At 38.5% G+C, this 20141-nt stretch overlaps 1 protein-coding gene across 4 annotated transcripts in view; it reads right to left on the bottom strand.

Annotated features, from left to right (window-relative positions):
- st18 (ST18 C2H2C-type zinc finger transcription factor) overlaps window positions 1-14823 on the bottom strand; it is a 40189-nt gene extending 25366 nt beyond the window's left edge. For 3 of the 4 annotated variants that reach the window (XM_079647778.1, XM_079647777.1, XM_079647776.1), the window contains exons 1-2: window positions 14694-14823; window positions 13525-13699 (exon numbers count right to left, since the gene is read on the bottom strand). In XM_079647778.1, the coding sequence (XP_079503904.1) occupies window positions 13525-13699; window positions 14694-14747 (229 nt within the window). In that variant the 5' untranslated portion in view covers window positions 14748-14823. Of the gene's footprint in view, window positions 1-5804; window positions 6016-13524; window positions 13700-14693 lie in introns of those variants that run through there. The other variant, XM_079647779.1, reaches the window with a different exon arrangement.
- Between the last annotated feature and the right edge of the window lie 5318 nt (window positions 14824-20141).

The raw sequence follows: 20141 nt of genomic DNA on the forward strand, positions 1-20141 counted from the left end.
ACACACACACACATACACACACATACACACGGGCGTACACACAGACACGCGGACACATGCACACACAAACACAGAGTCCAGCTCTGATATAGTTGTGCTGTCATCAATTCTCAACAATCTGTCTGCTTACTGAGCTCAGTGGCTTAGGATGTTGGGGGAGTTTTAAGTGATTTTTGCCACTGTATGGTAAAATCCCTTGGCCACCTGGATTACAAACTCTAGTCCTTTAACTCATGCCAGTATAAATCCGTGTTAACTCGGATTTACCTCTGGCATATGAATTCTCAATCTGCGTAAGCTTTGTTTGGAATGAGTCGAACATAAGTATTTCGTGCAGTAAGGATGCCCAGTGGTGAATTCCTATTTCTGTGAAACGCACACTGGGCTAGAGTTCAGGACAAATCAGTTATCGGAAGAACTATAAAGCCTAAAGCAGTGTTTTATGACCTCCTCAAGAAGGTGAGGCCCGTGTAGCTGCTCACAACCAGGTGGAAGTGTGCAGCACTGCACTGTGAAACCCACGTAACCATGGCGACGGGCATAAACTGAGAGCTGTGCACCGTGGTCAAGAGTTTAATCAGATTCCTCATACCAAGATTTTGCTTTGCTTATTGTCAGACCAACATTATTTGCTCAGTTGTTCAAACACAAGCCCTGGTCTGCTACCAAAGCGATCATGATAAAAGAAAATATGGCATGAGCAGCCTGGAGGATCTAAATTAAGTATTATCCAATATCCATACAATCTCTCACACTGTCACACACACACACTTCTGGGCTAGGAGAGTTAAGCCAGACTATTTTGTACTTATAAGGTTAGCAGGGCTGTTTTGTGAGTTTGATCCATGCTTGCCAAATCAGCAGATGGCCCATGAATATGATTATATGCATCAATAAAAGGAGTAATCTTTAACAAAATGTAAATTTGACTTAAGTCCAGGGTTTAATATACACGATGGACTTTAACCCAGTTTCCAGGCTGACAGTGGAGCATGATAAGCTAATGGACTTTAATGTTCCTGTTACAGCAATCACTACCGATGCTCCACTGTTACTATTCAGAGGTCTAAACGAGGAGTCCGAGGGAAGAAACACAATATCCGCTCAAATGTGCATGTTTGTGTCCAAACCGCATCTATTCACTTTTGAGTGAGTATCGAAACAGCTTAGCAATCGATACAAACCAAGTCCGGGTGCTTAACAAGACCCTCTCTTGTGCTGTCATGCCTCTCTCTGTGCCTTTCAGGGCTTTATTAGATAAATCCTTGGACAACATTGAGTCGAGTTTCACTCAAGGATCAACAACAATAACAAAATAACCAACACCATTAAACCACAGGAGAAAAAAAAATACACCTGTTCTACTTTAAAATCCAAAGTTCAAGTTCAAGAGACTGCCAGAAAAACAAAGTTTCACCAGTGATTGAGAAGTTAAGAATGGTCGAGTAAAAATGTCTTATTCTGAGTCACAGAACACAGCCTCCCTGTTATTGACCCTTCAATGAATGTACTTATCTGAGCCTGAGGCATACACAGCGCAGCACATCCTCACACAGACAACCAGAATCACTTGTCTCCTGCATCTAAACGCACGTCAACATGTCCGACAGGGCAGAATCGCGAGCTTGACTTACCATGCCCCTCTTAGCCTTTGTTTTGCATCTCATAGTGACATCGGGGAGGAGACGGAGCAGAAGGATATCGAGGTGGGGTACAGGGTAGTCCAGAGTGCCGCTGCTGAGATAGTGTGTGTATGTGTTTGTGTGTGTGAGTGCAGGGACACAGTGATATTCACCCGAAACGCTAAGCTTTTTTTTTTTTTGTAGCCTTTGTGTCATTCACTTAACAACCAATCTCATTAGCTGCCGGGCTACAATGGGCTGAATTATTTTTCTGTGTAAATACACCACATGGTGATCCTCAAGGTAAGACCTCTGAAGGTCTTTTTAATCACATAAAAGATAGATTCACCCCCAGAAAAAAAAAATCAATGGATAGGACAGACTGCTCCTAGAAAGCATTAAATAAAAACAGTAATTTGGAGTGATTCTAATTGAGAAATGAGATTTATATTCCTCAGGGTCTGTAGTGAAGAGTGTAAATGTCTAATTAGGTGACTGTAATTAATATAGCATGGTGATATATACACCTTGACATGATAATACGACTCTGAGCACATGCTATGGATGATATAAGAAATGATGGATGGATTTTCAGAGCTGCTCCTGCTCAGGTTTTTTTTTATATATTATAGGATTTTTTATTTTTTAGGGAAATTGTATAATGAAAGGTAATAATCTTAAAAAATATTTTAAATATTAAGCTTTTAAACAAATCTCTTGCTACAGTGTGTGTTGGTGTACAACCCTGAATGTGTGTAAAATGTAACTATTGTAAGCACTTGAAGTCATGACAGCTGTCTATAAGCATCAGGGACGTGTCTATTGGCCAACTTGACCCTTGTTAGAAAACAAAACAAATACAAAAAGAGAATACTGCAGCCTGGGACTGCCGAGCCGGGTCACTGGAGATTTTCCAGACAAACGCCGCACAGGGGAGGGTAGGGGAGGAAGAATAAAAAGGACAGGCTCAGAATCTCATTTTAACAGACCGCACACAATCTGGGCTCCCACAGAACTATCTCTGCCTGACCGCTTTCTATTTATCCCTTATCAGTGTTTACCAACCGCTAGTTTTCTTTCATTCACACTGTGAGGCAGTTCTCTTACTATCAGTCAACAGCTGACACCGTGGAACAGCCTCAAAGGCAAGAGGAAGGGATCAAAACTAAACCAAAGCTGTTTAAACAATACAACAGAGGAAATAAATTCATAAATCCTAATTCTTCCCAACCCACAAGGGTATAAGCAGATCCTTTATAGTTAGGCCAACAAACAAAACCACAGCCAATGAGGTACATTACAATCAAGGTACATTCTGAAATATATTTTTAAAACAAGAGAGGCGGAATAAAATACCATGTAATAATAATTGGGAACATTTCATAGTCTTGGCCTGTCAAAAAAATATATCAATTCACTAAAAAAGGATTTTGTTAAATTTTATCTTAAAGGTCAAATCCACCTGTTTTAACATTTTAGATCATTTAGCAGTAAAGCAGAAACAAGCTAGAACATATGATGCATTATACAACACAAAAATGTAATTAAGATTTTTAAACGATTTGTATAATAATCATTAAATGCATATTTTTAGAGTATGTGGTTTTGATCAGTCCTTGTCTAAAGGAACAACCAGAACATAACATTAAAGAATAAGCCAATTACTATTTATATAACAAGGGTTACTTCTATCTAAATTATACACGCATATTTATATATTATAATATATTTTTTAATATAGGCTGAAATGTAATTTATGCTAAATGAATAATATTTACAATAGTATATAAGGAATAGATTGCCATTGAATCAAATTCCTGAAAATATATGATTATGTATTTACAAAAGACCAATTTTAAACAATAATACAAGGACATACTATTTGAAATAAACCCCGTTTTAAGGACTGAAGATCAAATAAAACATTTTAAAAGGTTTTCATCACACTGTTGCTTTACATTTTTTTTCCCAATAGCACACACAAACTGTTTTTCTGGAATACTGTTGAAAAGTTAAGTAATTAATTACATTTATCCTTTCACCAGCTGCTCAACAGCAGATGGATCATTTCAGAGACCTTGTCGAATTAAATCCACATAATTCATTTCCCTGGATTATCTAACTGAAGTTTGATCAGGGTAAAAAACAGGTAACACAATATGTAACAGACTGACATGCTTTTTCCATGGGAGCTTTTCTTCGTTTACATGTGCAGCCGACGGCAATTGACTTATAATTAAAACAACATATAGGAAATCAAAACCTGGAATTAATATATATTTTTATGTAATTGCTAGATTATTGGAAATAGGTAAAAATGTGTTTTTCACAGGAGTTTTTTGGGGTGTTTTGAAGCTATGTGGCTAAGTTTGTGGATCCAGTTTTGTTGAGCAGCAGGTACCATGGACAGTTCCTGCAGGCAGAGGTTACATTTGTGTGTTGTGTAGCAACTAACATCCCTGTGCTTTGAAGCAGAGGGCGGCAGCAGAGAGGGATAATGCCTCTTACTTATCACCGCTTTAACACACATCCCTGCCTTTCTCATTAAAACAAAGAGTAGAAGTGGAACTTTGTAACCTCGCTCACAAGTCCTGACTTTACATGTTATCATTTTCGCATAACCCACCAAACTCTTTAAAGGATTATTCAGATTTGTAACAAAACTGAGTGTTATCTAATGTCGGTGGTTGCTCTTTTCTTGTTTGTTGGGCGCTGCGAGCTGAAATAAGCTGATGGAGTTGTGATTAAATGGAAGCTAACAGGCAGAATGACAACTGGCATTTCAATTTATTTTACCACTGAAAATGTTCCAAATGTTATATTGAAATTATCCAAAACTAAAAAATGATTTAACACCTCAATCACAGAGTATAATGTTTCTGAAAGACATGGCGAAAAGACATGACAGATTTGTTTACGTTTGAATACATATTCTTCCTCATACAGATACTATCTTGTATATTTTCTAAAAGAATAAAGATCCAAATATTTAAAAAAATGACAGGTTTGATAATATCACGAAGACAAGTTCAACCCAGGCCTTAAGTCGGCTCTCATTAAAAAAGAAAATCCTACTTTTGTTTAACAATGATCAACTTAAAGATGGGTCATAAAGCAGACTGGGAGCCATTAGTGTGGCGCACGCTACTAGTAAATGATGAACTTTTTTAACCAGCATCCGTCCTCCTAAATAAATAGTTGCTCTGGAGACTGTCGAGTGCTTAGGCCACTCTAAATTTAGTTCAGAGCAAAACTTGCCTACTTATAACCCTAAAGTTACCAGTGGATTGCACTACATTTAGCATTAGTATATCGTTTTTTCACTTGATCAAAGTTACAAAGCAAGAAATTACAGAGATACATTTAGAACATTATGTCATGTTTAAGTGCTGGTGTATTTTACGCATTTAAGACCCACAAAGTGTAAAACTAAAGCTGATTTGTTACTGTTTAACTAAAATCAACATTAGCTTGTATCTTTTCAACTCTATCAGACTTACAACGCAAATTACGGATAGCTAAAACAGGATGCAATAAAATACTTTACTGACTGTTCAAATATGATATTGGAGCACAGAGTCAATGTTTAAGTGCATTAGGCTCAGTGGTCGTGTATGTACAGCTGTCACTGTCAAAGCCACAGGCAACCTGACAATGCTTTGTCTCTGCACACAATACAAACATGTGCTCTATAAGACAAGCTTATACGCAACACAAATGCTGTGAATTTAATCTAGATAGACAGTATCTCATTCTATCTGGCTGATCAAAAATAGGTCATGCCTCTCTAAAAACAGTTTGAGCCATTTAATCTCCTCTCAAACTGTCTGAAACCTGGACAGAAGCTGCGCTCGCTTTCCAGCAAAGAACACCGTTTGTATCGAGCAAACAATATTAATCATCAGCGCAGTATTTTCTAAATACTCCCAAACACAGTATTAAACAATTGCCATCACAATACTATTTCACATAATCTAGTAAAATACACGGTACACAAGTTAAGCAGTCAAATAAATCTCAGTGAAAATCTCAGTAAGTTTCTATCACTCCTGTTTTCAGATGACAGCATCTAACAGCAGGAGCTGAAAGGCTTGTCGTTCACATATGCGATACAGAGTATCAGTGAAGATAAATGCTGACCAAACTGACAGTATATTATATAAAAAGAACTTTAACACCAACCTAGTGCTGTGATCCAAAAAGTTTGATTTTCTCCCAGTCTCTTGATAGCTGAGCTGGTGCTGTGGCTTTGAAAGGTAGTCCCCAGGAATATGACATACTGTGCCTTTGACAGCCTCGAGATAAGCACCTGCGCTCGGGTCCCTTTTTACGTCACACCTCCCCATTCACAGCCCTTCAACATGATGCACATTTGCACATCAACAGCCACCAACCCCCCTCCTCGCTCTACTCCCACATCCGCAAAACACACAAACAGGCACACAAGAAGGCAGATGCGCGCACTAGCCTCTACTCATGCGCGTGTGCACTCGCACACACACACACACACACACACACACACACACACACACACACACACACACACACACACACACACACACACACACACACACACACACACACACACACACACACACACACACCACACCACAGATTTGTGTGCGCTAAACAAAGATTCAACATACATAAATGCAAATACAGACATTTATCCTCCCAGGTGATTTTAGATTTTTTTTTTTGCTCTTTTTTCCTGACTTATTCTCATATATATATCGATCCTTATTCTGTGTTTGAAAGAAAAACTTTCTCCTGCTTTGTCATAAGAACGGGGCATATGCCCTCCCAAGCTCCTCATACATCACTCATCATGCAAATGAGAGGGAATGTCACTCCTCAGCAGCAGATGGCCAGGGATGATAACAATGGCTCAACAGACCAGTTTCAATGTCTGCGACTTTATCGCTACGGCAACAACAAAAATAGATGATATGAAATCCTTGTCTGTTAATTTGATTTCCCCCCTTTTTAATGTTTGTACCTGTCAGTCTGTTTCATTTCTCCTGGACCATTTGAATGTAAAAGCTTTGTCCGGGGGTTCTCTGTGACAAGACGTCTGGCTATCAGTAAAAAGCAGAGACCTGGAAATGATTTTTGGTGACTACGAGGGCTGCTGCCTAGCAGTTATTCAAGTAATTAGGTGTAATTCCTCCCTGTAGGCCATGTTAGCCTCCTGAGTTAGCTCATGCGTTCGACAGGCCTGGATAGAGACAGGCAAGAATAAAAGAAGAAAGGGGCCCTGAGAATTTACAAATGCAGCTTTTCAAACACCCCCCCAGCAAAAGTGATGTCACCCTGCGTCCTGCTGACTCCTGTTCATACAAGCCCCCATAGCAGAGAGTAAACAGTGGAAGCGTTTAGCAAACAGGGCCAGATTACAATGACAAAGGCAACCACACTTCTGGGTGGAGCCTGGGGCTAGGGGGGCAAAAGAGAGGGTGGGGGGGGGGGGGGGGGGGGGTGAGGGTGGGGGTGGTGTGGCTCAGGATTTAAAATAAGTGATACCCATAAGGGGGCCCCCCCTCAAGATCCGAGCGTAGCCTTCCCCAGCTGATGGTAGGGGCCACCCAAACATGCTTATCTGTCGCTCATGTCCCCCCCGGTCCCAGGGGACTGACGTGTGAACACAATATGTAATAATAATGTATTTTCAGTTCTTTTTCCTGTGATTTGTGCATTTGGTTATGCAAGGCTGGGGACTTGAGGACGGAGAATATCATTACTTAAGGTTTGGCAGTTGATCATCACCTTGTTTAATGCCTCATTTGAAAGTCTAATTTCTAACTGTCTTCAAGAGCCAATTCACGATACACTGTGAAAGAGACATACAAAGAGAGTCGACCTGCGCTCTCGTCCTCTCCTTTCACCATTTGTGCCTGATAACCACACAAACATATGAAAGTAAAGAATGTTCTATCTAAGCATCTTATCAAATAACATGGTCTTTGTTTGCTCATGCAGACAATCTCGCTGTGAGGACACAACACGCTTGTTCTAGGGATGATTATTTCATGTCCTATACTAGACATGAGTATTGCTGGGATACAACACAGAAAGAATCAACTCGTGTAAAACAATCTTGACAAATTGTGGGACAGAAAGATGTTGAGGGCTACACTGCACCGCCATTACAAAATATATAATTTTCCTTTTGGCCTGAACATCTGTTTAATTCTCTCTCTCTCTAAAAAAAAAAAAAAAGGACATCATTCAAAGCAAGCATAAAACACAAACTAGTGTTTTGTCAAGCTATTTCATCAACTGAAAATGTGGGCATAGCTGGAGAGAGCTGATGGAGAAATGAAAGAGGAGTGGGTTGGACAAAATTACATGTCAAACAAGGGTTCACATTTAAAAAGTCCTGCTCATATTTGTAGAAAGTGTTTGATTGCATTTAGAAAGGTATTACAATGGGTCACATCTGTGTCTAAAAGCTTTTTGCATTCTGCTGCAAATTATGTAAGCAAGTGAAGGGTCACAGCACCCCGTTGTTCGAGCACTATACCTTCCTCCTGTGAAACCTACACAAATATGTTTAACTGAATTCTTCTAATGCACTGCAAGATCAAAATGTCAGCAGCAAAACTTCAACAAACCCCCTCACTCAACACCCCACCCTGTAATTTCAACAAAAGCAAAGCGACTAATTTCACATGGCAGCCCATACACCCAAACAACAATACATATTCACACTGTGCCATTGAATGTGATAGATGTGTAAAAATCTATATTAAACTGTGGTTAATTTCAGCTATAATGCTTTAAGCTTGGTCTAAAATGACACAGATTCTTCTTCTTGGTGGTGCTGAACCCTCATTGTGTAACCACTTGATGCCGCTTGTTCATCACACCAAGTCACATAAAGGACTGAATTCAAATTTTAAAGAAATATTTGCATATGCAAATACGATCAACCCAACATAAGTACATGTTGTTGATATGGCTCCAGGATGTAGAACTATCTTTGTGTTAATGTCAGGGAATATTCTTTTGAAAATACAGTACATTTTTCATGGGGATCATTATCTACACTGCATGTCACTGTGTCTCAGTTAAAAGAAATGATTAGATTACTTCCCAGCAATCCCCTTTGGGGCGATCTGTGTGTGACCGTGGGCACAATATGTTTATGCAGTGTCCTTTGAAGACACTTCAATAACATTTCAAATGTTTTATGGACAAATATAGGATGTTTTCTATCTCTGCCTTTTGGAACAAGGGCTCTGGTATAGTTGTTGTCCAAACTCACCAAATCGCCTTCTCATGGGGTATTGTATACTTGGGTAGCCATCAGAAATGAATATAAGTAGGCTACTAAGATGTCATAGAGGCAGTTTTGAGTAGATTTGAGAGGTGACCAAACATGGACTGTGTGTGGAAAACCCATAATTAAGGCTTTTTGGTAATAAAGTCTACTTGCAATTCCCAAATCCAGCGGAATTGTTGATTTAAAAATGTCTAACTATCTGTTTATCTAAAGGTCTTATTTTTCTGCCTTATCAATACCGATGAAAAGCAAGGTTACGCTACATCTTGCCTGACTAACTGGCCACAGATCAGTGACATAACATCGACTTGTGATCTCTAAAAATCCCAATTACTCGGGCTGTTAATTGCTTTCATGAATATAAGGGTCTAATCTTAATCCTTTAACCATGTGGATCTAGAAACATGTTTTAAACATAGTTCATTTTCATAATTGCCTATGTAAGTGCAAGTTTCAATTATCCAGTAATAACTAAAAGCACCAGGGATGAGTGGTTCCTAACATGTACTGCCCTCCCATGAGAGCCTCTGATTGCTCACATCTTAGAAATCAATGCATGGCTGGTCACTGGATATGTGGCTTTTGTAGTTCAGAGGCCGTGGACTCTTTGTGTCGTGTCATTGAGAGGTTACGTCCAGATCTGGGCGTCTCGCGGGGTCCCTGCTCATCTTTTCTACTCAGGCGGGCAGACAATGAAGCAGACACGCCCACAAATGGCCAGATAAGAGCTTGGATGTTCAGCCAAAATCGAGCATCGAAACAATGGTAACAGGTGTGTATAATGCGTGCTTTGATAATGACCTTGGTGGCCGTAATAGTATGTCTAGACACAACTAACAGGAGGCATTTCTGTCTGGTCTCAGAAGTCCCGTGGGTGCTCAGTTGCAAGATCCTTATGTGCAGAATGTGGAAGATTAAAGCTAAAATAAAAATGTGTAAGATGATGTAGCAAACATATTTTTTGTTGCCAGGAAGCATAAGGAGCACCAGAAAAGTTAAGTCTGCTTCTCAACGCAATCTTTCCCCCCCTGTCTTTAAAATATTTGTTGGGTAGTTTGCATAATAAGCTAAAATCATCTTGAGTATTCAGAGATATGCACTTGAACAAATGGGAAAAAAACTCCATTAACGTGGATGGCTTGCAACGTTTGATTGCACCAGACAGGAAGCTTGCTGACACGAACTAAAATGCAAATGTCCTTTTGAGCAAAACAAAGAAATTGATTATGAAGTTAGTTTCCTTCAGCACAAGTAGCTTTGAGTGATTAATGGGGGTGGGTCATTGATTTGCTTTTGTTTAGATCTTGGTTAACTTTCTGGAGACACAATTATAATTTGTTTCCAAACAATAAATCCAATCTAGCTTGAGCAAATTAAATGTCCCTATGGCCTCTTCTGTGTCATTTTACATCTGAAATGAATTGTTATCAAAGGGTATTGCATTTACATGTCTGATATTTTTGTTTATTATATTACATTTCTGATTAGATATTGTTTTTCTGAGTACGTTGGAAGTGTAAGCACCTCCTAGGATTAAAAAAAAAAGCTGTTTACAAAGATCTGCATGACTTGTCTCGGTGCCAAGGGTTAATCTTCAGACTCTCACTTCAATAGCTGAATGTCATACACATCAACATTTCCTCATGAGCCGTCTATCCACAGAATATGTGAAATACAGTTGTTCGAAACATGCCACAATATTGTTTGTTTCTTGATTAAGTGCATATTGTGTATCTCTACAGTAGCTCTGCTAAAGGTTGGGGAAATGTGTTTGAGTTATCGGCACAATGTACTTTATATTTCTGTATATTTGCAAGTCAAATCGCAGTGTTGAAGACTACTTTATTGAAAGGCTTTTGCCATATTCTTCAGCTTTACAACTTTGAAAACTTCCACAGATCCAGACATTTATACTTCCTGATTTCTCGCATCATCTCTCCAAGATAGTGATAATACGATTTCTGTGTTTTTCGCTGTTGAGAAACAAACTGGATTATGAACAGATCACTACATAAACAGCTTTCTAAAAGGAGGCAGCTATTTTAAAAAAGGCTGAAGAAATGCAAAGAGGGATTTAAATTTTAATTTGAATTTATTCCAGCAAGTGAAAGGTTCTTTTGAGAGGGGATTTCAGCAAAGATGATGGTATTTAAAAGTGATAAACAAGCATCTAAACCTCCAGTGGAAAACAGTCATTTTCTTCTTTCTAGTGTAGGGGAGGAATTGGGCTTGCTATGGTCACATCTAAAAAATAAGAATAAGTAATAGTAGTAATTAAAATGTAAATAAGCAAGATCCTTGGAGATATTTCAACTGATTTCTGTCATAAATGGTGTAATTAACATTTTGTCTTGACACACCTTGTGACTCTGGATGTATAGCTATATGTCCTCAGGTGCATATTTCCATTCTCTATGTACTTGGCATAGAGTACTTTACACTGTATATGGACGCTTAAAAAAATCTTTCACAGTTATCACATGCAATTTAAATCTTGCGCCTCAACACTGGAGAGGAACATCAGGCTAAGTTCAAAATGAAATGCTGTACAAATTAGGACTTGTGCTAATTAAGGGCTGTAGTTGTGCAATTTTAGACGGTATCTGTGAAATGGAGTGAATTCTCTCTGGTTACTCACAGGTCACATTTATGTGACAAAGGATGACTAACCAAGCCTGTCATCTATTACGTTTATAATATATAGATTATAATGATGTGACTGGATTTCAGATGTTTCTATTCTCTTCTGGATGACCACTAAACTTAAGCAGAGAAACCTATGCCACACAAGAAAGACAAAGAGTTGCATCATTTTTGTTGAACGGTTAATCCGATCATGGACAGTGTTTGTGCATTTGCTATCTTCGGAAAATGCCAGCAAAGGCGCTAAGTAAACCTATTTTACAAGACTCCCTCACAAGGATACAGTGCCAGTATCGGGATACAATTTCACACAGCGGCATGGCTCAGTCACATAACCTAAGCAGGCTTAGGAAAATGGAACACTACAAAGTATTGCACTTTCTTCCTGTATGTCTGTTGCCGCAAACAAAATGCTCGGATGACTGATGTGAGTTTGAGCATGAAAGCCAAAGTGAACTAATGGCTGAATAGCATGTAGATACTGCTGTTAATGCTCTGAGTTGTTTCAAATGGTAGATTATGGAAGTGTGCACCTGGCATTCTGCAGGCTAGCTTGGCAACACTCCTCCCTTATAATTATAATGAACACACAGTAATTCAGGGTTGAGGCTGAAATACGAATGATGTCCTCTGAGACAGCTTGTTTTAATGGTTATGCAGAAGAGTTCCTAGAAGTGCAGATGGCAGATGCAATGCCTTTTTAAGCTATTTACAGATCGTACACTACAAGGTATGGAAAGACCCATAGTGTGAGGCCATATTGCTCCTTTGTGCTCCGAGGCATTAGACTGGCTCATGAACTAATGACAAATACATTTTAGAGTATGTTTATTGCAATATTGATATTATTATACTGACAAGTAAGATAGCATTGTGGGAAAGAAAGACTATTGTAATAAAAGGACTGCAGGGCCTGTTTCATGTAAATACCCCACTGTTCATACTTTGTCCACATAGGGGTGCATTTGCTCAGGACTTGGGCATTCGTGTTTTTCATTACAGATTGTCAGAAGCTTCATTACCGTTTTTGGACCAATACAAATCTGTGAGATACTATATTCCACATTTTACACTATGTAGAACATTATGGCCGGAAATGAAGTTAAGGGCAAAATGCTACATGGACTTAATTTAATATAAAGAATAGATGAAAGCCATTTTGTCAGGTATTTAACAAAGCTTTTATCTCTAAATAAACAGTAAACCAACTCTCAATCCATAGTGAAGTCAATTTATATGCCTTCAATTTAAATGTAAAAAAGAAACATGTCATAGTTATGATCTAAATACACCTAATGACAATGTCTACTCCATCTTCTAAAAGGCCACATTTGTACATTTTGTTTGTCCTGAAAATATTCCACCAGCCTGTTTTTTTTTATAAACAGCACAGTTAATATATCTCTATCCCTGGCACAGTCCCAAGTCTATATGAAAGAGTGTGGAGCCTTTGAATTAGCCCACCACTGTGATACAAGAGCAGGTATTGGAACAACACAAATGTTAACTCTGAGAAAAAGTTTTGCCGCATTAAAGTCACACAGGAGCCGCATTAGCATGTGAAAAGAATAAACAGAGGCTTTCTCAGTTACACACTCCACCTGGCTGCTAACCAACGTCCTTGTCAGAAGTCCACCCACCGCACTGGCTAACACTGAAAGACCTCCTGGGGACCGCAGTGACCATTCACTCGCTTCTCTCTTTTTCCCATGCACCTGTGACTGTTTTTGTGTTTGCTATTTTTTGCTTTGTCTTTTTCTGGCAACACTGTATCATCGGAGACACACTTTGCCTCAAAAGGAATTCTCCTGCCCAACAATGTGGTTTGTTTGTTCACCGGATATGGCAGGCCACAGAGTCAAATGGAAAAAATAAATAAAGTCACCACAGTAATAATTAAAAATGCCACAAGAAAAATAAGCGGGGAGGAGACAGTGTGAATGGACTTGAAATAAGAAAATAAGGTACTTTTACCAGCTGGTTTCTTGCCGAGTTGGGGGTCTTCACAGGTGCAGTTGGAAAGGCTCTCCTCCTTACTCTCCTCGGACGGCTCATCCGGCTTCTCCATGGTCCTGGACCTTAGAGAGCTGCTTTCCCATTTTCCAAAGGACTTTGCCACAATCGCTTTGTCCGCTCCTTTCATTGTTTTCTGTAAAACACATTTACAGCATGACTTCCCAGGTTTATCCCTCTTGTGAGCCATCTGCCCCCTTTTTTGGCTCTCAATAAACCTGGGCTCATCTTTCCCAAACCCAAAGTAAGAGAGAATTAGGGCATTGTGTGCATATGCATTCTCTTAAGCATTCCAGAAAATGTCCTGATTGCCCTGGCATCTTTTTTAGAGAGCGTTTGGACATTGTTTTTCCTCCTGACATTTCACAAACCTGTGTGGAGAGAGTGCTACTGATTGAAACAGTATAAAACAATACTTTGCAAAGTACCCACACAGTAAACAGTAGATGGAATAAACATCTTTTCACATTTAATCCAACTTAAAGGAAATAAAAATAGCACATTTTGCCCTAATTGAGTGCTGTACAGTCCGCAAATACTATTACAAGGCCGATCAGGATTAGCAGTGGAACATACCTAGTTATCTATTTCTGAGTGCCAAGACTGCTAGCAGTGGGCAACTACATTTCAAAAGCTGGCAAATCCAGTTGTCTCCTAAATACAGAAAGTACTTAAATCCAGAGCTAACAGAAGAAAAAGACGGATAAAGGGTGCTCTGCATATCACCGAAAAGCTTGTGCACTTTTCAGAATCACTGGCTAGGTTAAACAAATATGCTAAGTAGAGATCAAAACAATCCTTTGATCTGCAGCCTAGTTTCCAGAGGAATGGCTTGGCTGTTGTTGTAAATAACTTGTATAAATCTATATACCATTTGCCTTCAGGTAATATCAAAAGTGCCAGGGATTCACAGGCAAATACCTTGTGGTTAGGAAATAGATCAGATAAAAGCATATAAATATTTCAGCAACACTGCACTCTGTCATTTTGTGTATTATAGCTGAGTTTTTAAGCTTGTATGATCATTTTTACTTTTGTTCTACAGGAAAAACAACATGAATGAGTAATATTTAGTAGCAAAACTACATTCTACCCCTTTCTATTTTGTAGTTGGGAAAAAATGATCCTACCTCCAGCAGGCCATTCTGGTCAAACACGATGTAAAACATTGTGCTAAACTTCATACAAAAGAGGCTTGAAGAATCAGAATGCAGAAGCTATGCAACTTGCTGACTAACTTTGCCCTCTGTTTTGATCGAGCACACAAAGAAAAACGCTGTCCATTCAAAACAGACAGCATAACTCTTTTCAGAGAGGGGGGACCGTGAACAAACGAGGCCATGTCCTGATCTGCAGTCAGTTTCCCGTCAGGCCTGCACAGTGCACGGTGAGGGCCGCAGGGATGGGACGGGCTGACACCAGCTCACGGGCAACAGAACTACTTTTGTGCACACCACCGTCCTCTGGAGAGTTTTATCCCCTCCCCAAATTGGATAAGTGTGCTTTTTGGTTTGCATCTTGCACTTCGTCCCTTTGGTCATATTTTACAAACTTCTTGGGAAACTAATACTTTATGCAAACTAACCTAAAAGCAACATAATACTTTTGAAACATTCATCACAAACATTACATATATATAATACTTGGCAAACAAAACAACTCAAATAGGGTATTTTCAATTTAAAGACTTTGAAATTTGTTTTTATATTTTATTCCAGCAAAGACAGACAATACCAAGTTATCACAATTAGAAAGGCAAATGTGGCTTTTTGGCAAAAATGTAATGTCAAAGTAATGTACGGTAATTTGATTTTGACACTGTGTGTTGACTACCAGAAATTCTAATGCTAACTTGTGTATTAGCTCGCTTGACATGCTAGCTAACTAGCTTAACAGAACTGGAACTAAAATTAAGAATTGCTGTAACCAAACCATATAAAATGCTTGAATTAGGCTCCGAACCATTTGAATAAGACAAACTTTTTATAAATTGCAGTTATTCTGAATAAAACAATACGAACACTTTAGCCCAGGCTAAACTTGCTAACATAGCAGACAATGTAAAAAAAAATTTGAAATGCTTTCCCAAATTATCTATTTATTGGTTGTTCAAGTATAGATTGAAATTTGAATAGTGAGTTGTAGCTGTTCAAATACATTTAAAAAAGCATATTTCTTTAAGAACTTTCATAAAAACATTATACATCCTTAGGCATACTTTCAATGCTAAAAGGCTAAAGCTAACAGACAAGATGTGAAGAGTAAAATACTCTTTAATACTCTTTTGACATACTACTATGTAAAGGCTTTTTAAATTAGTACATTCTTAATCAAAACACTTTTATCACAAACTATATTATATTGATTTATAAACACTTCATTATGCATATAAATACTTATTTAATGTATCATGTAACTGCTTGTGAAAATGGTAAGAACGGCATTTTCGTTGTAACCAGCCGGTGTAATCATTTACACAATAGGCCTACATAGATAATTGGCAAAAATCACCTCTGTATCAGGCTTCTAAACACCACATTAAGAATATTTTGCATGAGGAATATAACACTTTTAAACGGTGTATTCCTCTGAGCTCCAATCTTACCATGAATGCTATTTATATGCTGCATTTGAATGTACATTTATCATTATCAGGAGTTCATTTTAAAATGGGAAAAAGGTTTATGCCAAATATGTTAACTCTCACAACAACAATAAACATATTAATGTAACTATTCAATATTTTAGCCAGGTCTTTCTTAAAGAGAGAATGCATATAAAGAAGGTTAAATGAAAAATGATTTTAATGATTACAGCAAGATATAGGAAAAAAAGACAGGTTGGAAATATTGCATAATTTCATTAATACAGACTATTTGTACACCTTCTTAGTGTTTTAAATCCTAGAAACTCATCTTAGGTGTTTGAAGGATATCATGGCGCTTCATCTAGCTTCGAGTTGTGGAAAAGCGATTTTGAGAGAGAACAGAATGTACCATATTCTTGACCCGTCTGCCTCAGATGCTTGTCGTATATGGAACTGAATACTGGACGTGAATTGTATCGTTCTCTGTGTCAACTTGTTACATGGCAGTTGCTGTAGTGAAGTGGTGAGAGCGGCACATATGCATTATAGGAGAAAATTGTGAAATGACAGATTCCGGGTGTGATACTGAGGGAATGACTAACTAATAGGAGGGGTGCTCCAGGCTGTTAGCTTTGAAAAGCAGTTTGCACATTACTTTATCTTGTCAATCAGATTCCTGGAATGGAAGAGGTGACTGATAACTTGAATTAATTATTTTCTTATTGCATGCATGTGTTAATTCATGTTAATTTATGTCCCTTACAGGCCCAAGCCAGAATATCCAGAGTAAAGCGCCACCTCTGGCACCCAGATCACCACACCACTCTCTTTGCATATATTTATATCAAATGAAAGACTTTTTTTTAATCCTGTTGGAACAAGGACTGACTGCCAAATTTGATTTTTAAATGTACTTTTAAGCTGTTCATGGTTTACGTTTGCATTTCTTCTTAACAAGTGAACAACATGGAGCAGTATTTACGGCTATAATGGGATTTGAAAGTTACAGATTATTTTTTAGTGAGTAAATCCTACCCCTTGAAACACCCCCCCCCCCCCTTCCCTTTCTTAAAAACACAGTTAATAATATAGCACAGGGTCAACATTCTCAATGTTTATCCTCCCTCATTTTCTTATTCAGTTTGTTGTTTTTATTTCTATTTAAATAATCCAGTCTAAAGCTAGTTTTACAATCATAAATATGTAGCTTTTTTCCCTCCCATTTCTACTGTATTTGATCAAAGACAGTAGCAGCAGCCGTGCCACAGAATGCACAGAGCGTACTTTAAACAATAGCAATTCGCTAAACATCTTTAAACATTTTGACAAATTTAACTTCCCCTGAACACAGAGGATAAGAGGAAAAACATTTCTCTGATGAGAACAGAAACAGCAAGAAGTTCTAACAAGGAAAAGCCTGCCAGGTGGCGAACTGGCTGCACCAACAGAACGCACAATCTGTCTGCTTCTCCTTCCAAACCATTGACAGCTGCCATCACCAGCCTTGCACACTCGCACTCAGTGGCTCCTCAGCTCCCTGCCCATCCCTCTTTAGTGTTTCCTGCTAACCTCAGAGACAGGGTCACCTGGCCCCCTAGTTGCCCGTCTGTGGGGCCCTGCTGGCCCCCTGGAGACCTGCCTGCATGGGGATGCATGGCTAACAGAGGTCTAGCAAATCTTCTTTAATATGCAAACCAAGGGGCTTTTCCTTTGACCTGAGACCATAGCTTTTCTAACAGTGAAATCCAAAAATATTCAAGTGATGTTCAACGATGAGATTTGATGAGCAGTTTTTGATCTGCTGGTTATTTGATATTGAATATTATCAGAGAGCACAATAACCAGTTTTTTTTTCATTTAACCGGCAGTGTAATTGAAGTAATGAAGCATGATGGTATCAGATTGTGTTCTCCTCAACCTTTTTGGAAACTAATCATCTCCAGTTTTAACATTTTGGTAAAATTGGAACAGCATTTCTCCACTGAGTACAACCTAAGCTTGCAGATGCACAGAGGCTAAACTGAAGAGTGTTTCACAAAGCTAGCATTGCAACTGGGCTAAAAATAAAACCTGGCAAAGTTATTCTGATCTCTTATTGGTCCCATAGTTTGATTTCACATTTAGCATTTGCATTCCCCTCCGCATAAACATTTCATTCTTCCCCTCCTGCAGTACAATGAGACTTGAGTGACTTTGGCAGCAGATTTTGGATCGGTGCTCCTGAATCCACCAGTGTATGTTATCAGCAGGTAAACAAGCTTTCGAACAAAGCCATAATGGAACTGCAAGCGGCATAAAGAGGCTCATCTCAAAAGCTATACAACCCATCAAAGCTGGTGTCATTTCCTCAACACTGCTCTGCAGCTGGAAAATGCATGGCTGTTAGTTACAGTTTAAATCGCCCGTCTATTTTCAGACACTTCAGAACTATTTGTATTGATTATTTACTTGTCAGTAAGCAACCAGATTACTCAAATAAAACAACACATTTCAATGTTTACTGGATTTTTCCTGTTTTGTTCTGTGGTAGGAAATCAAAAACTGTGTCATGCACTAAATTAATGGGATTTGCACTATAGGGTATTTGAATAATTATTTTTCCACTGAAAATGAAATAGTTCTATCTATATTTGGAAGGATTACTGCTGGAACTGAACTTAATGTGAATATAATGTTCCCTTTTAAAGACGTAGTTTCAGCTATATCCCACACTTCCTGCTAACCAGATGCAATCTTGTTAACCGCACGCCTGGATGCTTGTCACCTAACTTTCCACATATTTGCCTTTTGGGTACAGCTCAGATGCACAACTAAACCTACGCACTCTCCTCCCAGAGAGTGGAGAAGCCTCAAAGCCTTCCTTTCATATGCTGCATTATCTCTTTGGCGGTAATTATCCATAAAACTATGCCATCAGATGGTGATGATTTCCAATATGAACCCAATAAATGTGTTTAAAATTTGAATTATCATATTTATGTGGATATGTGTTACTAATAGTGATTATGTTCATCATGTGGGTAGAAAATCAACCATCCTTATATCGCGCATTCTCACATATTTCTCAGACATTTCATCACACATTTAATCTGCCCCTGTCTAAGATTTCCTTCTGAACCTGTAGTGAAGGCAGAGAGAGGGACAATAACGGATGAGATTATGAAGCATGTCTGTTAAAGCATGTCTGTTTGATCATCATTCTGTTTAGGTGAAGTTCTCTTCTTGGTCTCTTCAGTGCCTGACAGCAGATATATAACCTAATCTCTTCCCCTAACCCTTTTCTTAGGCATGAATAGGGTGGAAATGTGATGGCATTAAGTCGATTTACTCCTTGGTTTGCAGTTTCAGCCTTAATGCCTCTTGGCTCTTCTTCAACACACTCGTTCCATTTAGATTTCGAAAATATAAATGTTATGTTAAGGCTTCCCTATTTATTTTTCATTTATCCATCATTTGAAGTTCATGCATATATTTACTCTACAAATAATGCTTGTTTATTTGCAGCTCCGTCTCTCCAGTACAGTGTCAGAGACATTGGAAAATCAAATACAACTTGTGTATTATCTTCAAATACAGAGGATATCAGTGACAAAGGGCAAGATCTGAGGCCGTAAGACATTCTTTGTGAGTTGTCTCTGACACCGTTTTGATATTTCACGTTTACTCATCTAAACCTTAATTTAGTGCCTGTGTTGACATGCAAGGAAAAGCCATTATGATGTGCCTTTGCATTTCATCGGATGGCATTTGAAAGCTGCTTTAAAATACCTGTCCTTATGCAATTATTGAAGAACGTTTGTGATGAATTTATGCGTTTGAACTTAAGAGAGTTCAGCTTATCTTTGAACTTTTCGCATAATAGTGATGAAAGAGATTAATTTGAATGAACTTGCGGTGATATATATATATATTGTTCGTCATGTCAGAATTCAGTTGTGTAAATTTGATGGCAATTTGTCCTTATGATCATGATCTTATTCTAAGAATTCCA

This window comes from Notothenia rossii, assembly GCF_949606895.1.
Source record: "Notothenia rossii genome assembly, chromosome: 9".
NCBI classification, from domain to species: domain Eukaryota; kingdom Metazoa; phylum Chordata; class Actinopteri; order Perciformes; family Nototheniidae; genus Notothenia; species Notothenia rossii.